General features: G+C 42.1%; 1 protein-coding gene and 1 long non-coding RNA gene across 13 annotated transcripts in view; one reads left to right on the top strand and one right to left on the bottom strand.

Moving 5' to 3' along the window:
• Positions 1–150: 150 nt before the first annotated feature.
• Positions 151–14,722, bottom strand: LOC139178648 (uncharacterized). 3 transcript variants are annotated; one of them, XR_011563059.1, is made up of 3 exons: positions 14,015–14,722; positions 12,724–12,824; positions 151–4,395 (listed from the first exon to the last, which is right to left on the bottom strand). It is a non-coding gene; the product is annotated as an uncharacterized lncRNA (long non-coding RNA). The 3 variants fall into 3 exon arrangements; XR_011563057.1 differs by having other exon boundaries at positions 12,724–14,722; XR_011563058.1 differs by having other exon boundaries at positions 151–2,688; positions 12,724–14,722.
• A 250-nt stretch (positions 14,723–14,972) lies between these two features.
• DHX30 (DExH-box helicase 30) overlaps positions 14,973–18,166 on the top strand; it is a 28,321-nt gene continuing 25,127 nt past the window's right edge. For 2 of the 10 annotated variants that reach the window (XM_019984734.2, XM_019984729.2), the window contains exons 1-3: positions 14,974–15,116; positions 16,971–17,065; positions 17,733–17,839. Coding sequence is in view for 6 of the 10 variants with exons in the window: in XM_019984729.2 (XP_019840288.1) it covers positions 17,815–17,839 (25 nt within the window). In the remaining 4 variants the exon portion in view is untranslated. Of the gene's footprint in view, positions 15,117–15,500; positions 15,632–15,670; positions 16,366–16,859; positions 17,066–17,732; positions 17,840–18,166 lie in introns of those variants that run through there. The other 8 variants (XM_070776773.1, XM_070776775.1, XM_070776777.1 and 5 more) reach the window with 8 other exon arrangements.

Genomic DNA, 18,166 nt, shown 5'->3' with positions numbered 1-18,166 from the left:
AGGAACACCTCTAGACTCATTCTATGAGTCCAGCATTAACTTAATCCCCAAAACAGGTAAGGTTACTACAATAAATATCACTTATGAACACTGATGAAAAAATCCTAAACTAAATACTGGCAAACCAAATTCAGCAGTATATTACAAGGATTATACACCAAGGGAGATTTATTCCTGGAATGCAAGGTGGTTCAGCATACAGAAATCAATGTAATACACCACATTAAGAAAATAAAGGGAAAAAAACACATGATCGTGTCTATAGCTTCAGAAAAATCATTTGACATAATTGAACACATTTTCATGATTAAAAAAATGCACACACTCAACAAACTAGGAATAGAAGGAAACTATCTTAGTATTAAGTATAATAAAAGCCATATAAGAGAAACCTACAGTGAATATCATACTCAATGGTGAATGAATGTTTTCCTCTAAGATCAAGAGAAAAGTAGAGATGCCTGCTTTCACCACTTGTATTCAACACAGTACTGGAAGTTCTAGTCAGAACAATTAGTCAAGGAAAAGAAAAAGCATCCGAATTTAAGAAAGAAATAAGATGTCTCTGTTTGTAGGTGATATGACTGTATACACAGAAAACCCTAAAGATTCTATTTAAAAAAAAAAAACTCGTATGACTAATACATGATTTCATCAAAGTAGCAGGATGTAAAATCAACACACAAAAAATCAGTGACATTTCTATATATGAATAATGAGCAATCTAAAAAGGAAATTACAACAATTTCATTTACAATAGAACCAAAAACAATAAAACACTTAGGAATTAACCAAGCAGGTAAAATAATCATACAGTGAAAACTGTAAAACACTGCTGAGAGAAATTATAGAAAACACAAATAAATGGAAACATATCCCTTGTTCATAGATGGAAGACCTAATAATTTTAAAATATTAGCACTACCCAAAGAAATCTACAGATTCAATACAAGCTCTATTAAAATCCCAGGGATGTTTTTTGAAGGAATACAAAAACCTATATAAACATAATGTTATCAATAGAATGTAAAAGAAAAAAGAAAAAAACAAAAAATGTTGGAAAAAAAGAACAAAGTTGGAGAAATCAACTTCCTGAATTCAAAACTAATCAAAGCACTATAGTACTGGCACTAAGACAGATATATAGATCAATGGAAAGAATAGAGAGCCCAGGAACAAACTTTCCATGTACGGTCAAGTGATCTTTTGATAAGGGTGCCAAGACCATTCAATGGGGAAAGGGCAATCTTTTCAACAGTTGGGACTGGTTAAACCAGATTAACTATGTGCAAAAGAATGAAGTTGGACCCTTACCGCACACTATATACAAAAATTAATTCACAATGGATCAAAAACCTAAGTGTCGAAATAAAACTATAAAATTACTAGGAGAAAACACAGGGTAAAAACTTAATGACTGGATTTGACAATGATTTCTTGACACCAAAGGCAATGATTTCTTGAATGTGACATCAGAGGCACAGGCAACAAAAGAAAAAGTAGACAAATTGGACTTAATGAAAAATTTCAAAATTCTGCATCAAAAGAATATCAACAGAGGAAAAAGGTGACCCGTAGAGTGGGAGAAATCCCATAGACAGAGGAGCCTGGTGGGCTACAGTCCATAGGGTCACAAAGAAACAGACACAACTGACACAACTTAGCACGCACGCATAATAAAGGATTTTATCCAGGATATGTAGTGGACTCCTAAAACTCAACAACAAATTCAAAAATTGACAAAGGAAATGATCAGATAGTTCTCCAAGGAAAATATACAAATGGATAATAAGCACATGAAAAGATTTTCAACATCTTTAAACATTCAGCTCAGTTCAGTTCAGTCTCTCAGTCATGTTCGACTCTTTGCAACCCCATGAATTGCAGCACACCAGGCCTCCCTGTCCATCACCAACTCCCAGAGTTCACTCAAACTCATGTCCATCAAGTCGGTGACGCCATCCAGCCATCTAATCCTCTGTCATCCCCTTCTCCTCCTGCCCACAATCCCTCCCAGCATCAGAGTCTTTTCCAATGAGTCAACTCTTCACATGAGGTGGCCAAAGTACTGGAGTTTCAGCTTTAGCATCATTCCTTCCAAAGAAATCCCAGGGCTGATCTCCTTCAGAATGGACTGGTTGGATCTCCTTGCAGGCCAAGGGACTCTCAAGAGTCTTCTCCAACACCACAGTTCAAAAGCATCAATTCTTCGGCGCTCAGCCTTCTTCACAGTCCAACTCTCACATCCATACATGACCACTAGAAAAACCATAGCCTTGACTAGACGGACCTTTGTTGGCAAAGTAAGGTCTCTGCTTTTGAATATGCTGTCTAGGTTGGTCATAACTTTCCAAGGAGTAAGCGCCTTTTAATTTCATGGCTGCAATCACCATCTGCAGTGATTTTGGAGCCCCCAAAAATAAAATCTGACACTGTATCCACTGTTTCCCCATCTATTTCCCATGAAGTGATGGGACCAGATGCCATGATCTTCGTTTTCTGAAATGTTGAGCTTTAAGCCAACTTTTTCACTCTCCTCTTTCACTTTCATCAAGAGGCTTTTTATTTCCTCTTCACTTTCTTCCATAAGGGTGGTGTCATCTGCATATCTGAGGTTATTGATATTTCTCCCGGCAATCTTGATTCCAGCTTGTGCTTCTTCCAAGCCAGCGTGTCTCGTGATGTACTCTGCATATAAGTTAAATAAGCAGGGTGACAATATACAGCCTTGATGTACTCCTTTTCCTATTTGGAACCAGTCTGTTGTTCCATGTCCAGTTCTAACTGTTGCTTCCTGACCTGCATATAGGTTTCTCAAGAGGCAGGTCAGGTGATCTGGTATTCCCATCTCTTTCAACATCAGAGAAATGAAAATCAAACACATAATGATGTACTACCTCATGTCCATTAAGATGGCCACTATTAAAAATAATAAGTATTGACAAGGATGAGAAGAAATTGGAACCCTTGTGTACTGTTGGTGAGAATGTAAAGCATTACACTCTCTATGGAAAACAGTATGATGATTCCTCAAAAAATTAAGAACAGAATTACCATATGATCCAACAATACTACTTCCAGCTATACACCCACAAGAATTGAAAGTAAGGTCTTAAAGAAATATTTGTACAACCACATACACAATAGCATGATTCACAGTAGCCAAAAAAAAAAAAAAAATGTGATACATATAATGGAATATTGTTGAGTTTTAAAAAGGAAAATGATTCTGATATATGCTGCAACATGGATGAACTTTGAGGATATCACACTAAATGCAATACAACAGTCACAAAAAGATATGTATGCTGCTGCTGCTGCTAAGTCGCTTCCGTCGTGTCCGACTCTGTGTGACTCCATAGACGGCAGCCCACCAGGCTCCCCCATCCCTGGGATTCTCCAGGCAAGAACACTGGAGTGGGTTGCCATTTCCTTTTCCAATGCATGAAAGTGAAAAGTGAAAGTGAAGTCGCTCAGTCGTGTCCGACTCTAGCAACCCCATGGACTGCAGCCCACCAGGCTCCTCTGTCCATGGGATTTTCCAGGCAAAAGTACTGGAGTGAGGTGCCATTGCCTTGATTCTACTTAAATGAGGTACTTAGAGTAGTCAAACAGTAGATAAACAGTAGAATGGTCATTGCTGGGGATTAGGGAGAGGGAAAATGGGGAGTTACTGTTTAATGAGTACAGAGTTTCAATTTTACAAGATGAAATAGATATGCAGACAGATGGGGTAATGGCTGTATAACATAATGAATATAATGAATCACCGAACTGTACACTTAAAAATGATTAAGATGCCTAAGGGAAATAAGTCTGGCAGAGAAAGATACCACATGATGGTCCCTTACATGTGGAGTCTAAAAAATAAAAATAAATACAGGCTTAAAGACAGAGGAGAGACTGGTAGTTGCTAGAGGTGGAAGGTGGGGGATTGGAGAAATAGATGAAGAGGGTCAAAAGGCACACACTTTGAGTTTTAAAATAAATACGTTATAGGGATGTAATGTATAGCATTGTGACCATACTTAATACTGTATTACGTATTTGAAAGTTGCTAAGATAGTAGATCTTCAGTTCAGTTGCTCAGTTGTGTCCAACTCTGTGCAGCCCCATGGACTGCAGCATGCCAGGCGTCCCTGTCCATTGCCAACTCCCAAAGCCTACTCAAACTCATGTCCATTGAGTCAGTGATAGTAGACCTTAAAAGTTCTTAAATCAAGGGACTTCCCTGGTGGTCCAGTGGCTAAGACTTCGTGTTCCCTATGTAGGGGCCCAGGTTCAGTCCCTGGTCAGGGAACTATCCCACAGGCTGCAGCTACAGATCTTGCATACTGCAACTAAGAGTTCACATGCTGCAGCGAAGACTGAAGGTCCGATGTGCCACACTAAGACCTGGTGCAGCCGAAATAACAAGTAAGTATTTTCTGAAAAAGTTCTTATAACAAGAAAAAATTTATAACTGTGTAAATGATGAATATTAATTGTTGTGATCATTTTGCAATGCATACAAATACTGAATCATGTTGTACACCTGAAATTAATATGTCAATTATATCTCCATTTAAAAAATAAAAATTAAGGGTTTCTTTGATGGTCCAGTGGTTAAGAATCTGCCTTGCAATGCAGGGGACATGGGTTCAATCCTTGGTCTGGAAGATTCCATGGGCCAGGGAGAAACTAAGCTTATGTGCCACAGCTACTAAATCCATGCAGTGCAACTACTGAAGCCCATAAGCCTAGAGCCCGTGCTTCGAAAGAAGAGAAGCCACCGCAATGAGAAGCCCAAGCAGCACAACTAGAGAGCAGCCCCTGCTTGCCGCAACCAGAGAAAGCCTGCGTGCAGCAGTGAACACCCACCACAGCCAAGAAAAGAGGAATCGGGTACAGCTTATTTTAAAGAAGAATGGACTGATGCAAAATCAACCTTGTTAAAAAATGTTAAATTACAGAAATTGTTAACATGGCAAATTTTATGCGTATTTTATCACAATTAAAAATTTGGAAAAAAAAGAGAGAACAGATCGACAGGGACTTCAAATATTGAGTTTATTACATATAAATCCGTAAAAGTACTAACTTTTTTCTTTTTACCCCCTCAGCTTTATTGAGATACAATTAACATATAAATTTTATTAGTTTAAGATTCCGTATGCTTATTTTTAAGAAGTAAAATATAAGTTTGAAAGTTTCATCTAGAAATTGGAAAACTATGAGAAGTGATAGGTTGGAAAAAGAGCCAATGAGAAAATATAGCAAATGAAAGTAAAAGCTCACTGGACATGTTGAACACTACACTGGACACAGCCAATGAATCAGTGAACTAGGGAGCTAAGTCAGAAGAAGTAAGTCTTGAAGTTCAGAAAGACAAAAAAAATGGGGAGGTATGAGGCAAGGGAAAGACAGGGTAAGAAAGAAGATACACTGTTCTAATATACATGTAGTTGAGTCTCAGGATGAGAGAGAGTAGAGGCAATTGCTAAATAATGATTGAAAGTTATGTAAAAATGACAATAGATATTCATAGACTCAAGAAGCCTAACAAATCCCACGCATGATAAATACGAAGAAATTCTCATTTATACTCATTTTAGTAAAACTGCAGAAATTCTAAAGGATGTACATCAGACAGAGGAAAAATGATTCCTGATTTGCAAAAAAGGAATGAAGAGCAAAGAGAGTAGTAAATAGTCGGTAACTCTCAATATTTACTGGGTAACTCTCTTAAAAAGAAGAGTGTCTTGTGTGGTTTTAAAAGTTGGAATTTAAATACTTAACAAAAAAGGTAGGCAAGTTGCAAGTGGAGAAATGGTAGTAGCCTAAGAAGGAAGGTAAACATATTGATTACCTTTAATACTTGACAAATTAAAGATACGTTTAGTTTCTAGTGAACCAGTAGAGACTTGCATGTCATCCACAGTTACAGTTAGAAAATAATAAGAAATAAAAGACTAGAATTGAGTATAGGGACAAATGAAAAACAGAAAACTGCATGGCAGGGCCAGCCCAAAATTTATTAGCAATTGCATTAAACTTACCAGAAATAAAAGGCTTCACTTAAATGCAAAAATTTCAGATTAGATTTTTTTTAAACTAAAGCTTTCTCTCCTTCCCATTCCCTTCCTATCCTGAAAAACAGCTTCTAAAAGCTTTGAGCGTCCCTGATGGCTAGGAGGGTGAAAAATCTGCCTGCAAACCTGAGGGAAACCCAGGTTTGATCCCTGGGTTGGGAAGATCCCCTGGAGTACGAAACAGCAACCCACTCCAGAATTCCAAAAATAATGCAGTGGGTTGCCATTCCCTTTCCCAGGGGATCTTCTCAATCCAGGTGGATTTATTGTTTTACCATCTGAGCCACGAGGGAAGCAAAAAAGAGCATAACAGATTTGAAAAGAAGCAAGTAGGAATACTAAAGTCAGAAAACACAATAAAGGTAATTATAAGTTGATGCATACTTTTACTTTTTCGGGTTTTTTTGGCTGCATGCCAACCAGGCATCAAACCTGTGCCCCCTACATTGGGAGCATGGAATCTTAACTGCCAGGAAGACCCCCAATGGGTAGTTTTAATAGCAAACTAGACACAGCTGGGTAAACTGGAAAATCAAAAGAAATGTCCAGAAAGAAGCATGAGAAATAAAAAGAAAATACAAAGAATATAGGGTATGTGATGAAACGTCAACAAGAAGGGAAATTCGTAAAGGACATACAGGACTTCTTTGTACTATTCTTTAAATTTTTCTGTTAGGGAAATTATTTCAAAAATTTTAAAAATATACTTAGATATACTTCACACTATAATCCAAACTTTATGACAAGTTTTTGATATAACAATAAGGATAATATATTTATAAAGTTAAAACCAGGTTTAATAATTTAAGGTGCTGACCAGAGTTATAACTTCAAGGTCACTACCAGTCTCATTCTCTAATAAAAACACAGAGGACAGTGACATTGAAACATAAAACATACACTCTACTATATTTGGAAAGATAGTGGTGACATCACTTCTAGACACCCAGTGAGTCTTAGTTGGAAGAAACTGGGGAGGAGTCACTGCTCAGTAGGCCTCCTGGAACCCAAAGGAACTAAAGTGTTGGCAAGGCAGGCTAAAGACCAGGGACTTGGAGAAGGTTCCTTTACTGAAGAACTTTAGAATGTAGTTTGGGTTAAAATGGAATCCAGTAAACAATAATTATAAATTTTTTCACTGGAGTGTGATGTACTTACAAAAATGCATGTAAATCATAAGCATCAGTTCAGTTCAGTTCAGTCGCTCAGTCGTGTCCGACTCTGTGTGACCCCATGAATCGCAGCATGCCAGGCCTCCCTGTCCATCACCAACTCCCGGAGTTCACCCAGATTCATGTCCATCGAGTCAGTGATGCCATCCAGCCATCTCATCCTCTGTTGTCCCCTTCTCCTCCTGCCCCCAATCCCTCCCAGCATCAGAGTCTTTTCCAATGAGTCAACTCTTCGCATGAGGTGACCGAAGTACTGGAGTTTCAGCTTTAGCATCATTCCTTCCAAAGAAATCCCGGGGCTTATCTCTTTCAGAATGGACTGGTTGGATCTCCTTGCAGTCCAAGAGTAAACCCATTGTAAAACCATCACTCAGTCATGACCTGGAGGCAACCAGAATGTCCTCTCCACACCTTCTCTAATCCTTACTGCTTCCCAGTCCTAGAGATTCTCTGTCATCCTTGTGACTTCCTGCGCCAGAAATTCTTCTCCCAGTTCTAATAATACTTAAACCGCCATAGGGTTTCAGCATTGAGTTTTACTTTTAAAACTCAACTTCCTTTTGTCTTTCTGCATATACAGAACTCATACCCAAGGTAGAAATTCTGAGCATTCACTAAGTTTTGCAAAACTTGGAACAAATGGCATAGTTCAGTTCTAGAAAAGCCATTTGACAAGGGTGAATTTCACAGCTCAACTTGAAAAGTTCTTTACCTTGGTCAGTCGCTCTGGAAAGAAACAACTCCAGTAGCCAATCCATACTGATTCCATAAAGTTATTAGACATCTATGATGGGCCATAATAATACACTAAGGTCTTAGTATCACAAGGAAATTACTCTGTCACATGAGAATGTGACAACATCAGCTAAATGAAGTTAAAATGAGCCACTGCCTACTTAAACACAAGTTTAACATAACTACTGGTTTCAAACTCAGTCTGAGTAATCAAGTATTACTTGCAGAAAGTGACTAATAGCCACTACCACTAGAATTAATATAGTAAAGATGAAAATGGCAAAATTGGACAATTGGCCAGAGCAGAAGGGTGCTCCCTTCTAGGCATCCATGTTGGTTCTCTGCTTATCCTCAGCAAAGGTTACCAAGCCCTGTAAACTTTTGAGCAAATAAAGCCAAGGGTGAGAAAAAGAATCCTATCTGGGAGACCACCAAGAGAGTGAAAAAACCATATGATTTTTCAAGGTCAACTGTTAGCCAGAAAGATTCATAACAGTCTTCAGCAACAGTAAGACAATGTCTTGTATAAATCTATTTGTCCTAAGATCCTACAAAGGCTCTCTAGGTACACATACTCTGCTTGAAATCTCATTCTGTAGCTATGCAGCCATATTCACAGACTATCTAACTAATTCCCATCAATAAGAAGTACCATCTTTAAACTCTGGCTTCCTAGATCTACCAGGCAGTTAAATACATCCTTGACAACTATTTTGAGGAAGCTGAAATTCTAAGCGCCATAACTTTTAAAAAATCTGGTAGAGTCTTAGATGAAAGATAAGCTCTAAAAACAAACACATTCCTGCTTTGTGAGAATCTGACAAAAGTACTACAGTGAGTCCTACGGGGAAAGGAACAGAGCTTCCCAGGTGGCTCAGTGGTAAAGAATCCACCTGCCAATGCAGGGAGATGAGGGTTCGATCTCTGGGTCGGGAAGATCCCTTGGAATAGGAAATGGCAGCCCACTCCAGTATTCTTGCCTGAAAAATCCCATGGACAGAGGAACCTGGGAGGCTATACAATCCACAGATAGGGTCACAAAGAGCAGGACATGACTAGGCGACAGAGCACAAGTATGGTGGGGAAAGGAATAGGGAACCCTGCTGCCCTCTAGTGTGAACATAAGAACTGCATGTCCCGCTGCTGCTGCTACTAAGTCACTTCAGTCGTGTCTGACTCTGTGCGACCCCGTAGATGGAAGCCCACGAGGCTCTCCCGTCCCTGGGATTCTCCAGGCAAGAACACTGGAGTGGGCTGCCATTTCCTTCTCCAACATGTCCTGGTCAAAAGACCCAGACAGGCCTGACACCAAAAAAGCAGGAAAGTTTGAATCTTTTATAGTCATTGTGATTATTGCTATGTTTTGGTGTATATGTTTATTTTTCTGTTTACCATGCTTTTTTACTTATATTCTGCCTTCTGTTCAATTCATAGTTTTATTTTTCTTTGACTGTCTTAGAGAACTATATTTCTATTTCTTTAGTAGTTATATTTACATTTCCTTTATACTCTATAAATAAAAATTTGTAACAAAATCCTATTCGCCATCTTATCTTCCTCCTAAGACTTTACTTCTCCTTCTGAATCAGGGGTGGTCATTTTTACCCTAAGTGTTGGTGTATCTGCTCATGATGTGCTTACTCAATAACTGTATTTTTAATTTCTAGGATTTCTAACTGGTTCTTTAAACATTTACCATTTCATTTCTGATCACTTTTTTCATAAATTCTTCTTTCAGTAAAAGTATCTTTCCTGTATGTCTCTGAGTATTCCAAACATACTTAAAAGTTTTCAGTTTGCTCCATTATTTTTATTTCAATTACAATGAATTCATCTCTTGATTCTGATTTTGTAGGTTATTTTTCTCTTGGCTAAGTTTTCTTGTATGCTTTAACATTAGTAATTTGACTCTGTTTGCACCATGAAATTTGGGAGCCAGGAGATCCAGTCACCAAGTGAGAAGGTAGCTGGATTTAGGTCTGGATTCAGTGTTGTCTCTGCTTCCTAAGTATTCAACTTCACATAAACTATGTCTTCATGCACAGATGGGATGAAGTTTTTTCCAATATTAAGTTTCGGGAGCCCTACTTAAATTCCTAATTGCAAGCTGCAATCCAGGTCCCACATAGCCACATTCCCTCAATCGGTTACTTTCTAAGTTACAAACTCCAGACTGCCTCTATTTCTGAATTCATAGCCCGGCAAGATTACAGCAGTTTTTTCATGGTCAATAAAATTGTTTATCTTGTTTTTGAATATGGATATGTTATTTTAACCTTTTCTGGTTAATTTTACCATGTGTTTGGAGCAGAGGGAGTAGCATCAAAGTGTGTACTATACTGACGAGAAGTTGGTTTTCATTCACTTTTAAAAAAAATGTTGGTCTTTAGGCAGTACCATGGTTAATAGTGATGGCTAAAAAGCAGCTTGGTAGCTGTACAATCTCTTTCCAGTTTTACCAAAAACTATTTTATAAGGTTGGGGATAACTGGCTTGTACACTTTGGCCAATGACGTTAACTAGAGCTTCTGTTTGAAATCACTGATTTTGTGTTTACTGCATACCAAAACATGTGATACTTCATTACCTAAATTCCCCTACTTCTGTACTTTGAGACTCAAAAAATTAACCTATGGAAAGTCAATAAATCAATAAACAAACTATAATCATCATTTGATGCTGCAGTGGTACCAAACTTAAAATATTGGTACAAAGGAGAGGGATGAGATTAAAATTTACCCAAAAGAACTTATAGTTAACAATGACACAAATGATATTAAGGATTTACTAGCTTTCTAAAGTATGATACTGGTTTTGTTATTACGCTGTATAAAATGAGTCTTCTAAAGATGCACCCTGGAATTGTTACAGATGAAATGGTATCTGATTAAAAGAATCTGGGGTGGTGGACACTGGCTGATTTGGATTTAAAGATGAAACAGTTTGGCCTGGAGTTGATAATTGTTAAAACTAGGTGGGAAAGATGGGGACCGTGGGTGTTCATTGTATTGTCAGGATCTGGGCAGGTGCAGGTCTGGAATTTTAACCTGCTGCTGCTGCTGCTGCTAAGTCACTGCAGTCGTGTCCGACTGTGCAACCCCATAGACGGCAGCCCACCAGGCTCCCCCGTCCCTGGGATTCTCCAGGCAAGAAAACTGGAGTGGGTTGCCGTTTCCTTCTCCAATGCATGAAAGTGGAAAGTGAAAGTGAAGTCGCTCAGTCGTGTCCAACCCTTAGCAACCCAATGGACTGCAGCCTACCAGGCTCCTCCATCCCTGGGATTTTCCAGGAAAGAGTACTGGAGTGAGGTGCCATTGCCTTCTCCAAAACCAACTCTAATGACACCTTAATCTTGGCCCTATAGACTCCAGAACTACAAGAAAACAAATTTCTGTTGTTTAAATCACCTGGTCTTTGATATTTTGTTCTGACAGTCCAAGCAGACTATTGCAGATGTATTCTACTTTATTTAATTTCCTGATAAGAGATGTGGGGATTTTTAAAATTAAATGTAAGGTAGCAATGACTTTCAGAGAAGGCAATGGCACCCCACTCCACTACTTTTGCCTAGAAAATCCCATGGACGGAGGAGCCTGGTAGGCTGCAGTCCATGGAGTCCCTAGAGTCGGACACGACTGAGTGACTTCACTTTCACTTTTCACTTTTATGCATTGGAGAAGGAAATGGCAACCCACTCCAGTGTTCTTGCCTGGAGAATCCCAGGGACGGGAAGCCTGGTGGGCTGCCGTCTATGGTGTCGCACAGAGCCGGACACGACTGAAGCGACTTAGCAGTGGCAGCAATGATTTTATCACACATACATGATTATGTTTACATACACTCTTAGAACTGAAATGTGTCAAGGGTACACACATCTTAAATCTGATTCGGCCAAACCACCTTTTAAAAAAAAGTACTATTTACTGTCCCCCCAATACGAATGCTTGTTTCCCTAAACTGGAACCAGTCTGCCATGTGACAACACTCCCTCATTCAACAACACTTATTCAGTATCTATTTCTGAATAGTACCAGGCACTGCGCAATGTGTTTAGGATATAGTGGTAAACAAAGGATTAAGTCCTTGACCTCAAGGATCTGTATTCTAGGTGGAAACGGGAGCTAAGGATACACATATAAATACACAAGATGGCCTGGGAAAGCTGTCTCTGAGAACATCTAAGCAGAGACCCAGATGGAAAGAGGAAACAAATCTTACCAATACTTGAAGGAAGAATGGTAAGAGCGTTTCATGGTTTTAATTATTTTTTAAAAATAAGCAAAGCTGGGAGTTCCCCGGTGGGCTAGTCGTCAAGATTTGGTGCTTTCACAGCCATGGCCCTGGCCCAGGTTCAATTCCTAGCAGGGAAACTGAGATCCCTGCATCCCCTTAAGCTTGTGAGGCATGGCCCAAAAGGAAGACAAAAACAAGTCGCAATTCTATTCCTCACATACACCCAAAACAATAGAAAACAAACGTGTCCCAATACTTGTACACCAACGTTCGCGGCAGCACTATTCTCAACAGGGCCACTATACAGGGAAGAATAAACAGCCCAAAGCAAGGCTGCAAAGGATAAGTAGGAAAGTGCCAGAAGAAGTGGAGAAGTTTCTAGACAGAGAAGTTAGCAAACGGTGATAGGGAAAAGAAGGCAGTGATAAGGGCGTAAGACTAGGCAGTGACTAGGACATGAGAGGTGAAATACGGGTGGGGGAGGGAGAAGACAGACACTAACCGGCACTCACCTGGATATAAAATGGGTCATTTTATCAGCCTCACCGGATCCAGCCATTCATTAAGAATAGTCCCACGGCTCAAGAACAGGAAAGAACCTTCAGGGAAAAAACTAGAAACATAAAATGTGCAATAAGGAAAAGTGCTTAGAACATTCCACTTGTACCTCTTGCAGGGCTTCCTCTAGCTTTTGATTTAAGACTTATGTGCATGCTTTTCTCATCCTCTCTTCCAGACTAGAATTTCCTCTGAGCAGGCACCGTGTCTTTGTCATTTAACATTCTCAACAGCACTTCAAGCACAATCTGAATGAGGCCGAATCTCTCACCGCCAGCTTAATCATATTAACATAATCCCTCTAGTCACCTGGGTACAACCTCAAAGTCATCCCTCCACACTCCTGTGGCCAGAGACCAGTCTGGTGCTCTACAATCACCCTCTCGCCTTTCTTGTCTTTTTCACTGCTGAGCACAGTTTAGTCCCTCATTACACTCATCTAATTAGTATCCTAGCTAATATTTTTCCAGCTGGCTCTATCCTCACACTTCCATAATAATATCCCTAAAATAGAACAGTTATTCTACTCTCCTACTTAGAACTGTAAAAATGTCTTACAAAAAAATAGATTAAAGTAAAAATCCTAGTGTAGGAGGATAGACACATGCATGACTGAGGCCTTTTGCTGTTCACCTGAAACCATCACAACATTGTTAATTGGCTACACTCCAAAATAAAAACGTTTAAAAAATCCTAGTGTAGCATTCCTAACTCTACTTCTCCTGCTCTATCTCCTCTAAAGAACATTCACATATCCAGCCATCTGGTCACACTAAGAAAGTGAAAGAAAGAAAGAAAGTGAAGTCACTCAGTCGTGCCCGACTCTTTGCGACCCCATGGATAGTAGCCTGCACCAAGCTCCTCCGTCCATGGGATTTTCAAGGCAAGAAGTACTAGAGTGGGTTGCCATTTCCTTCTCCAGGGAATCTGCACACTAAACTACTGAATATTCTAAGGATTTGCCCTGTGTTCTGCCTGCATGCCTTTGCTCACATGGTTCTCTCTAATCTTGGAATACTTTATACTTCCTCCCCAGCATTTATAACTTTCTTTTTGCTTGACTCAGATTTTCGTCTTCTCTACTAGGCCCTAAGCCCCTTGGGGGCAGGATCTTTGTATCCTCTACACCTGCTTATCAACTGCCTTCTATCAATATTCATGCACGGATCATCCTCGCATGTCATAGCACCACGCCCTGCTCAAAACAGGTAACAATTATTTAAATGAACGATGTTCCACGCTCACCTCCCTCACCCTTCGGTCCAACGCAGAGAGAAAGTAAATAATAATAAATACTTGTTGAATTTAAGTGTTTGGACAAAAATATGGGATATGGCCACATCTTAAAAGCACATTTTAGGTCCTTCCAGCTGAAAATGGTGACCCAGCTTCAGAGCTATCCCCTACCGAGATCTCTCCTTTTGAAGCTGGAATTCACTGAACTCACACAGGAGGAGCCTCACTTCGAGGACTGCTGCACAGAACAGAGCTTAAGGCCCTCTCTCACTTCTGAGCCGTGAGGGCGGAGAGGGAGGGGGCGTGACCTTCACAGCCGCCCAGCAGCACTCTGACCTGCAAGGGCCCCCTGGTCCTTTCCCTAGCCGAGTACCGTTTCCAACGCGCCATCACGTAGATTTCACGCTCGTAACAATCTCGTGAGGCAGAAATTCTCATCATGTCCCTGAAGAAACAAGATCTGAGGGGGTTGGGGAGGGGGAGATGGGGAAGCTAGAAGAGGCGTGGCAACGAGCCGCGGCCAGAAGGCGGGTGGAAGCCCAGGACTCGAGCGGGATGGATTTCGTTCCCGGCTCAGCCCCGATTCGAGCCCTGTGAGCTCACTGGCAGCGGGAGGCGCGGGGCGGGCGCGCAGACGACCCGAAGGCCCTCCCGCTCTCACAGCCCGGAAGCGAAGCCTGTGAGAGTCGAGCGGCTCACACTCGCCCCCTCGGAGCCCCCAGATCCCCCCGCGCACCCGCCCCCTTGACTCTACCCTGACGGAAGTCCCGCCTCGCCCGGCCGCCATTGGACCCGGCTTCGCGGGTGGGGGTGGGTCTCCCCGCGGGTTGGCCGCCCGGGGGCGTGAGCCCTGGGCGGCCACTGAGAGCCACAGGCTAGGGGGGCCTTGCTCAAGAGCCGAGAAGACTCGGGGGTCGAGCGCTGAAGGTGGGGTTGCGGGGCGGGAGGGGGGCGGCGCGGGGCGCCGAGCGCGGGTAGCCGGCGGGACTTCCGCCACGGGACCCGGAAGGGGCCGCGCCGCCGCTGGTGGGAGTTGTAGTCCGGCCGTGGTTGGGGGGGCCCGCGGCTCATGCGCGGTGCATCGAGGCTTGTTTCACATCTGTAACAACAGGTGAATTGGGCTTTTAATTCTCCCCTTTCGTGCCCCCACCCTCGAGGAGCTTCCCGTGGCCGGGGGTGGTCAGCGCGAGCAGGGGGTCCGGGTCCGACCGCCGGCTTGGCTGAGAGTGGGGCGGAGAAGCGGGCGGGCCCGAAGAGCAGGCCGGGCATCCTAGGCCTGCCCGGGAAGCCGGCCGGGCCGAGCCTTGAGCAACCAGGCCTCGGCCTGCCGTTGCCATGGAGCCGGGGCGGGGGCGGGGGCCAGACCGGTCCGCCGGGGCGGGCCTCGTAGCCAGAGGCACCGCGGGGGCCGCGGGAAAAGCCGCTCGATTGGCGCAACGACGCCTCCGCCTCAGGGGATGCTCTGTTTCCCCGAGGCAGGGCCTGGAGGAAACCCCCGGAGTGCCCTGGGACCTTTGTCTGCCCCCGTGCCGCCTGGACCGTTCGTCCAAAAGGAGGCCTGGTGCATTCGGGCCCTCCTGGTTTGCCCTCTTTTGCACCGACCTTGTCACTTGGGGAGGCCAAGGGGTGAGATGTTCTTTGTTTGCTAGTGGCGACTTGCCCCATTTCGCAGGGGAAGACCTAATGCATGTTGGGTCCTTTGTTTGCAGTGATCTGGAGTCCCAGGAGTCCTCAGAACCCCTGAGCCAGGAGTATGGCGTTAGCATGCCTTCTGGCTAGTCCTCGTGTAGCAACACTGGTCACCTTAATTATGATTTTGCAAGGCGGAGGTTGTCCACTTTGCAATCCCCATCCACAGGGGCTTGTCATACACTGTAGCAAGTGGACTGCAAAATGGCCAATTGCAGATTCTCAACCTGTTTTTGGTTGCAACTGAACTGGTCAGAACGAAATGAGACATTGTTTGATGGTTTCCCTTGCAGTTTCTTTGAAGGCGATAATTCCACTGTCATTGTGGGTCTTGACTACATCTTATAATTTACACTTAAGTCTTGGAGTTTCCAGGAGGGAGATTTTTTTTTTTTACCCCTGATACAGTATTTCGGATTTCCATAGTGCTCTTTATCTATGTAGCTGTTTTAGGTGCATAAAATACATCCTTTGTTGTGTTTTTTTCTGTGTAGCTTGCCCCTTTAGCTTGAAAAGATACTTACTCTCAAAGTGTTTTAATTTGTGGAATTGTGGTCCAAAGTTTATCAGGTGGACCTTCTTGCCTCTTTCAACCTTTGAAGATGTCAGTATAAAACAGTCTTCAAAGAATGAACCATGGACCTTATAGGCAACAGCGAGACATCACGGAAGTAAGTAGTATAGTATAAGCAGAGAAAACTTAGGAGCTCAGTACCTTAACTGCGATTTGCATTCTGCCCTGAGGCAGTTACGGCATCCTGAGCAGGTTGTGTAAACTTCTCTGGGAAAATCTGCCTCCATTTCCTTCTCAGGGGAAACAGATTAAGTGAGATAAAGTCTGTGGAAGTACTTTGTAAATGGTACTTTTACCAATACAAATGGTACTTAACAGTCTTGTTTTCACAGCCTGAAAGAGCTTCTTTATCTACCTTAGATAGGTTTCTACTATAGTCATAGGGGAGTCGAACTCAAAACTGAAGCAAGTTTTGCTCTGGGCTTGCAGAAAATGCTTTCAGGACTGTACATCCTTCTTTACCATGACACTGTATTTCTTGGTATCTTACAGGTTCGGATATAGGACAGCTCACAACTTGATGGGTATAGAGTGGGTCATGGCTGGTCCTGAAGTGAGGCCAAAGTGTATGATGTGTGTTTCACGCCACTAACAAAACTTGTCCTTGTGTGTTAGAGTTAGTAGATGAATTTCAATGGTCCGGAACAACTTTCTTCCCCCGTGGGGGCCATCACTTTAGTGACCCAGCATTGTACTTCCCAGGAGGAGGCCCAGCCTCGTGATGAGGAATAGCAAAGAGAGAATTCAGCTCCAGTTCAAAAGGATACAAAATCAGAGACTGTCACTGCTCTTGTAAGGTAAGTTGATTTAGCCACGCACACAGAGCAGTGGTGGGTCTCCTGCTCAGCCGCACTGTGAAGCAAGAGGCATGTGTTAAATCCATTTGTGACTGTCTTGTAAGAAGGGTATCATTTAAAATTATACTCTGTCTCTATCCTTGAATCATCTCAGAGTAACTCTGTCTGGAGTTAGGTGGTGTTTCATTATGCAAGAAATCTTGACATAATATTATTTTACTTTTCTCTAGATTATTTAAGAGAAACTCTAAACCACAAAGGTTCTAACATAATACTGTATAACAGGGAAGGCGATTTTCTTTTAGATTTCTTTGAAACTTCCTGTAAAGTATCTCTAAAAGATCCTATTTGAATCTCATCATATATATTCTTTAAGCCTGATACAGGAAACGATAGTGTCATATGAGCCTTGGTTGGCATGGAGAGAATCAGGGGCTTTTTGAAAGCAAAACCAAGTCTGTTTACAAGCAAATTAACTGAAAACGTCTTAGCAAGAAAGTATTGATTCTTCAGTAACAATCACTTAGATGTTTTAGATTGTATAATCACATTTTCTTTAAAAATCAGAATCTCAAATTCCACCTTTTTTCTTTTAATTTGGATAGAAAGAATCTATAGAATGTAACTGATTAAAGTAAATTGTATCATTGTTGATATTGTATTGAAGTTTTCTCTCTGAGCTACCATATCCTATCGGCTGAAATTTCCGGCATCCCTGGGGGAGAGGAGGCCATCAGGGCAGACCTGCTATGGACCTGAAAGATTCGTCCCCAGGTCAGCCCTCCACCCCCACCCCCCACGATTTGAGAATGAGAGGGAATAGCAGGCAGGAGCAGGAGTGTAGGCGCCATTAGACTCCCAGTCACGTTGGATTTGCAGATCATCGTGATTTGTTAAAATGTGTTAGATGTTTTTAAACTAATGCTACATAGGGTTACCGCACTGACACAGGAGTAGTACAGTATTAAAAACTATGGGGACTTCCCCGGCAATCCAGTGGTTAAGACTCCATACTCCCACTGCAGGGAGCACAGTTTTGATCCCTGGTCAGGGAATTAAGATCCCGCATGCCATGTGGCGTGGCCAAAAAAAAAAAGTCTG

This window comes from Bos indicus, chromosome 22, assembly GCF_029378745.1.
Source record: "Bos indicus isolate NIAB-ARS_2022 breed Sahiwal x Tharparkar chromosome 22, NIAB-ARS_B.indTharparkar_mat_pri_1.0, whole genome shotgun sequence".
NCBI lineage: Eukaryota > Metazoa > Chordata > Mammalia > Artiodactyla > Bovidae > Bos > Bos indicus.
The sequence above is the reverse complement of the archived record's forward strand: the minus strand, read 5'-3'. Positions and strand labels throughout refer to the sequence as shown.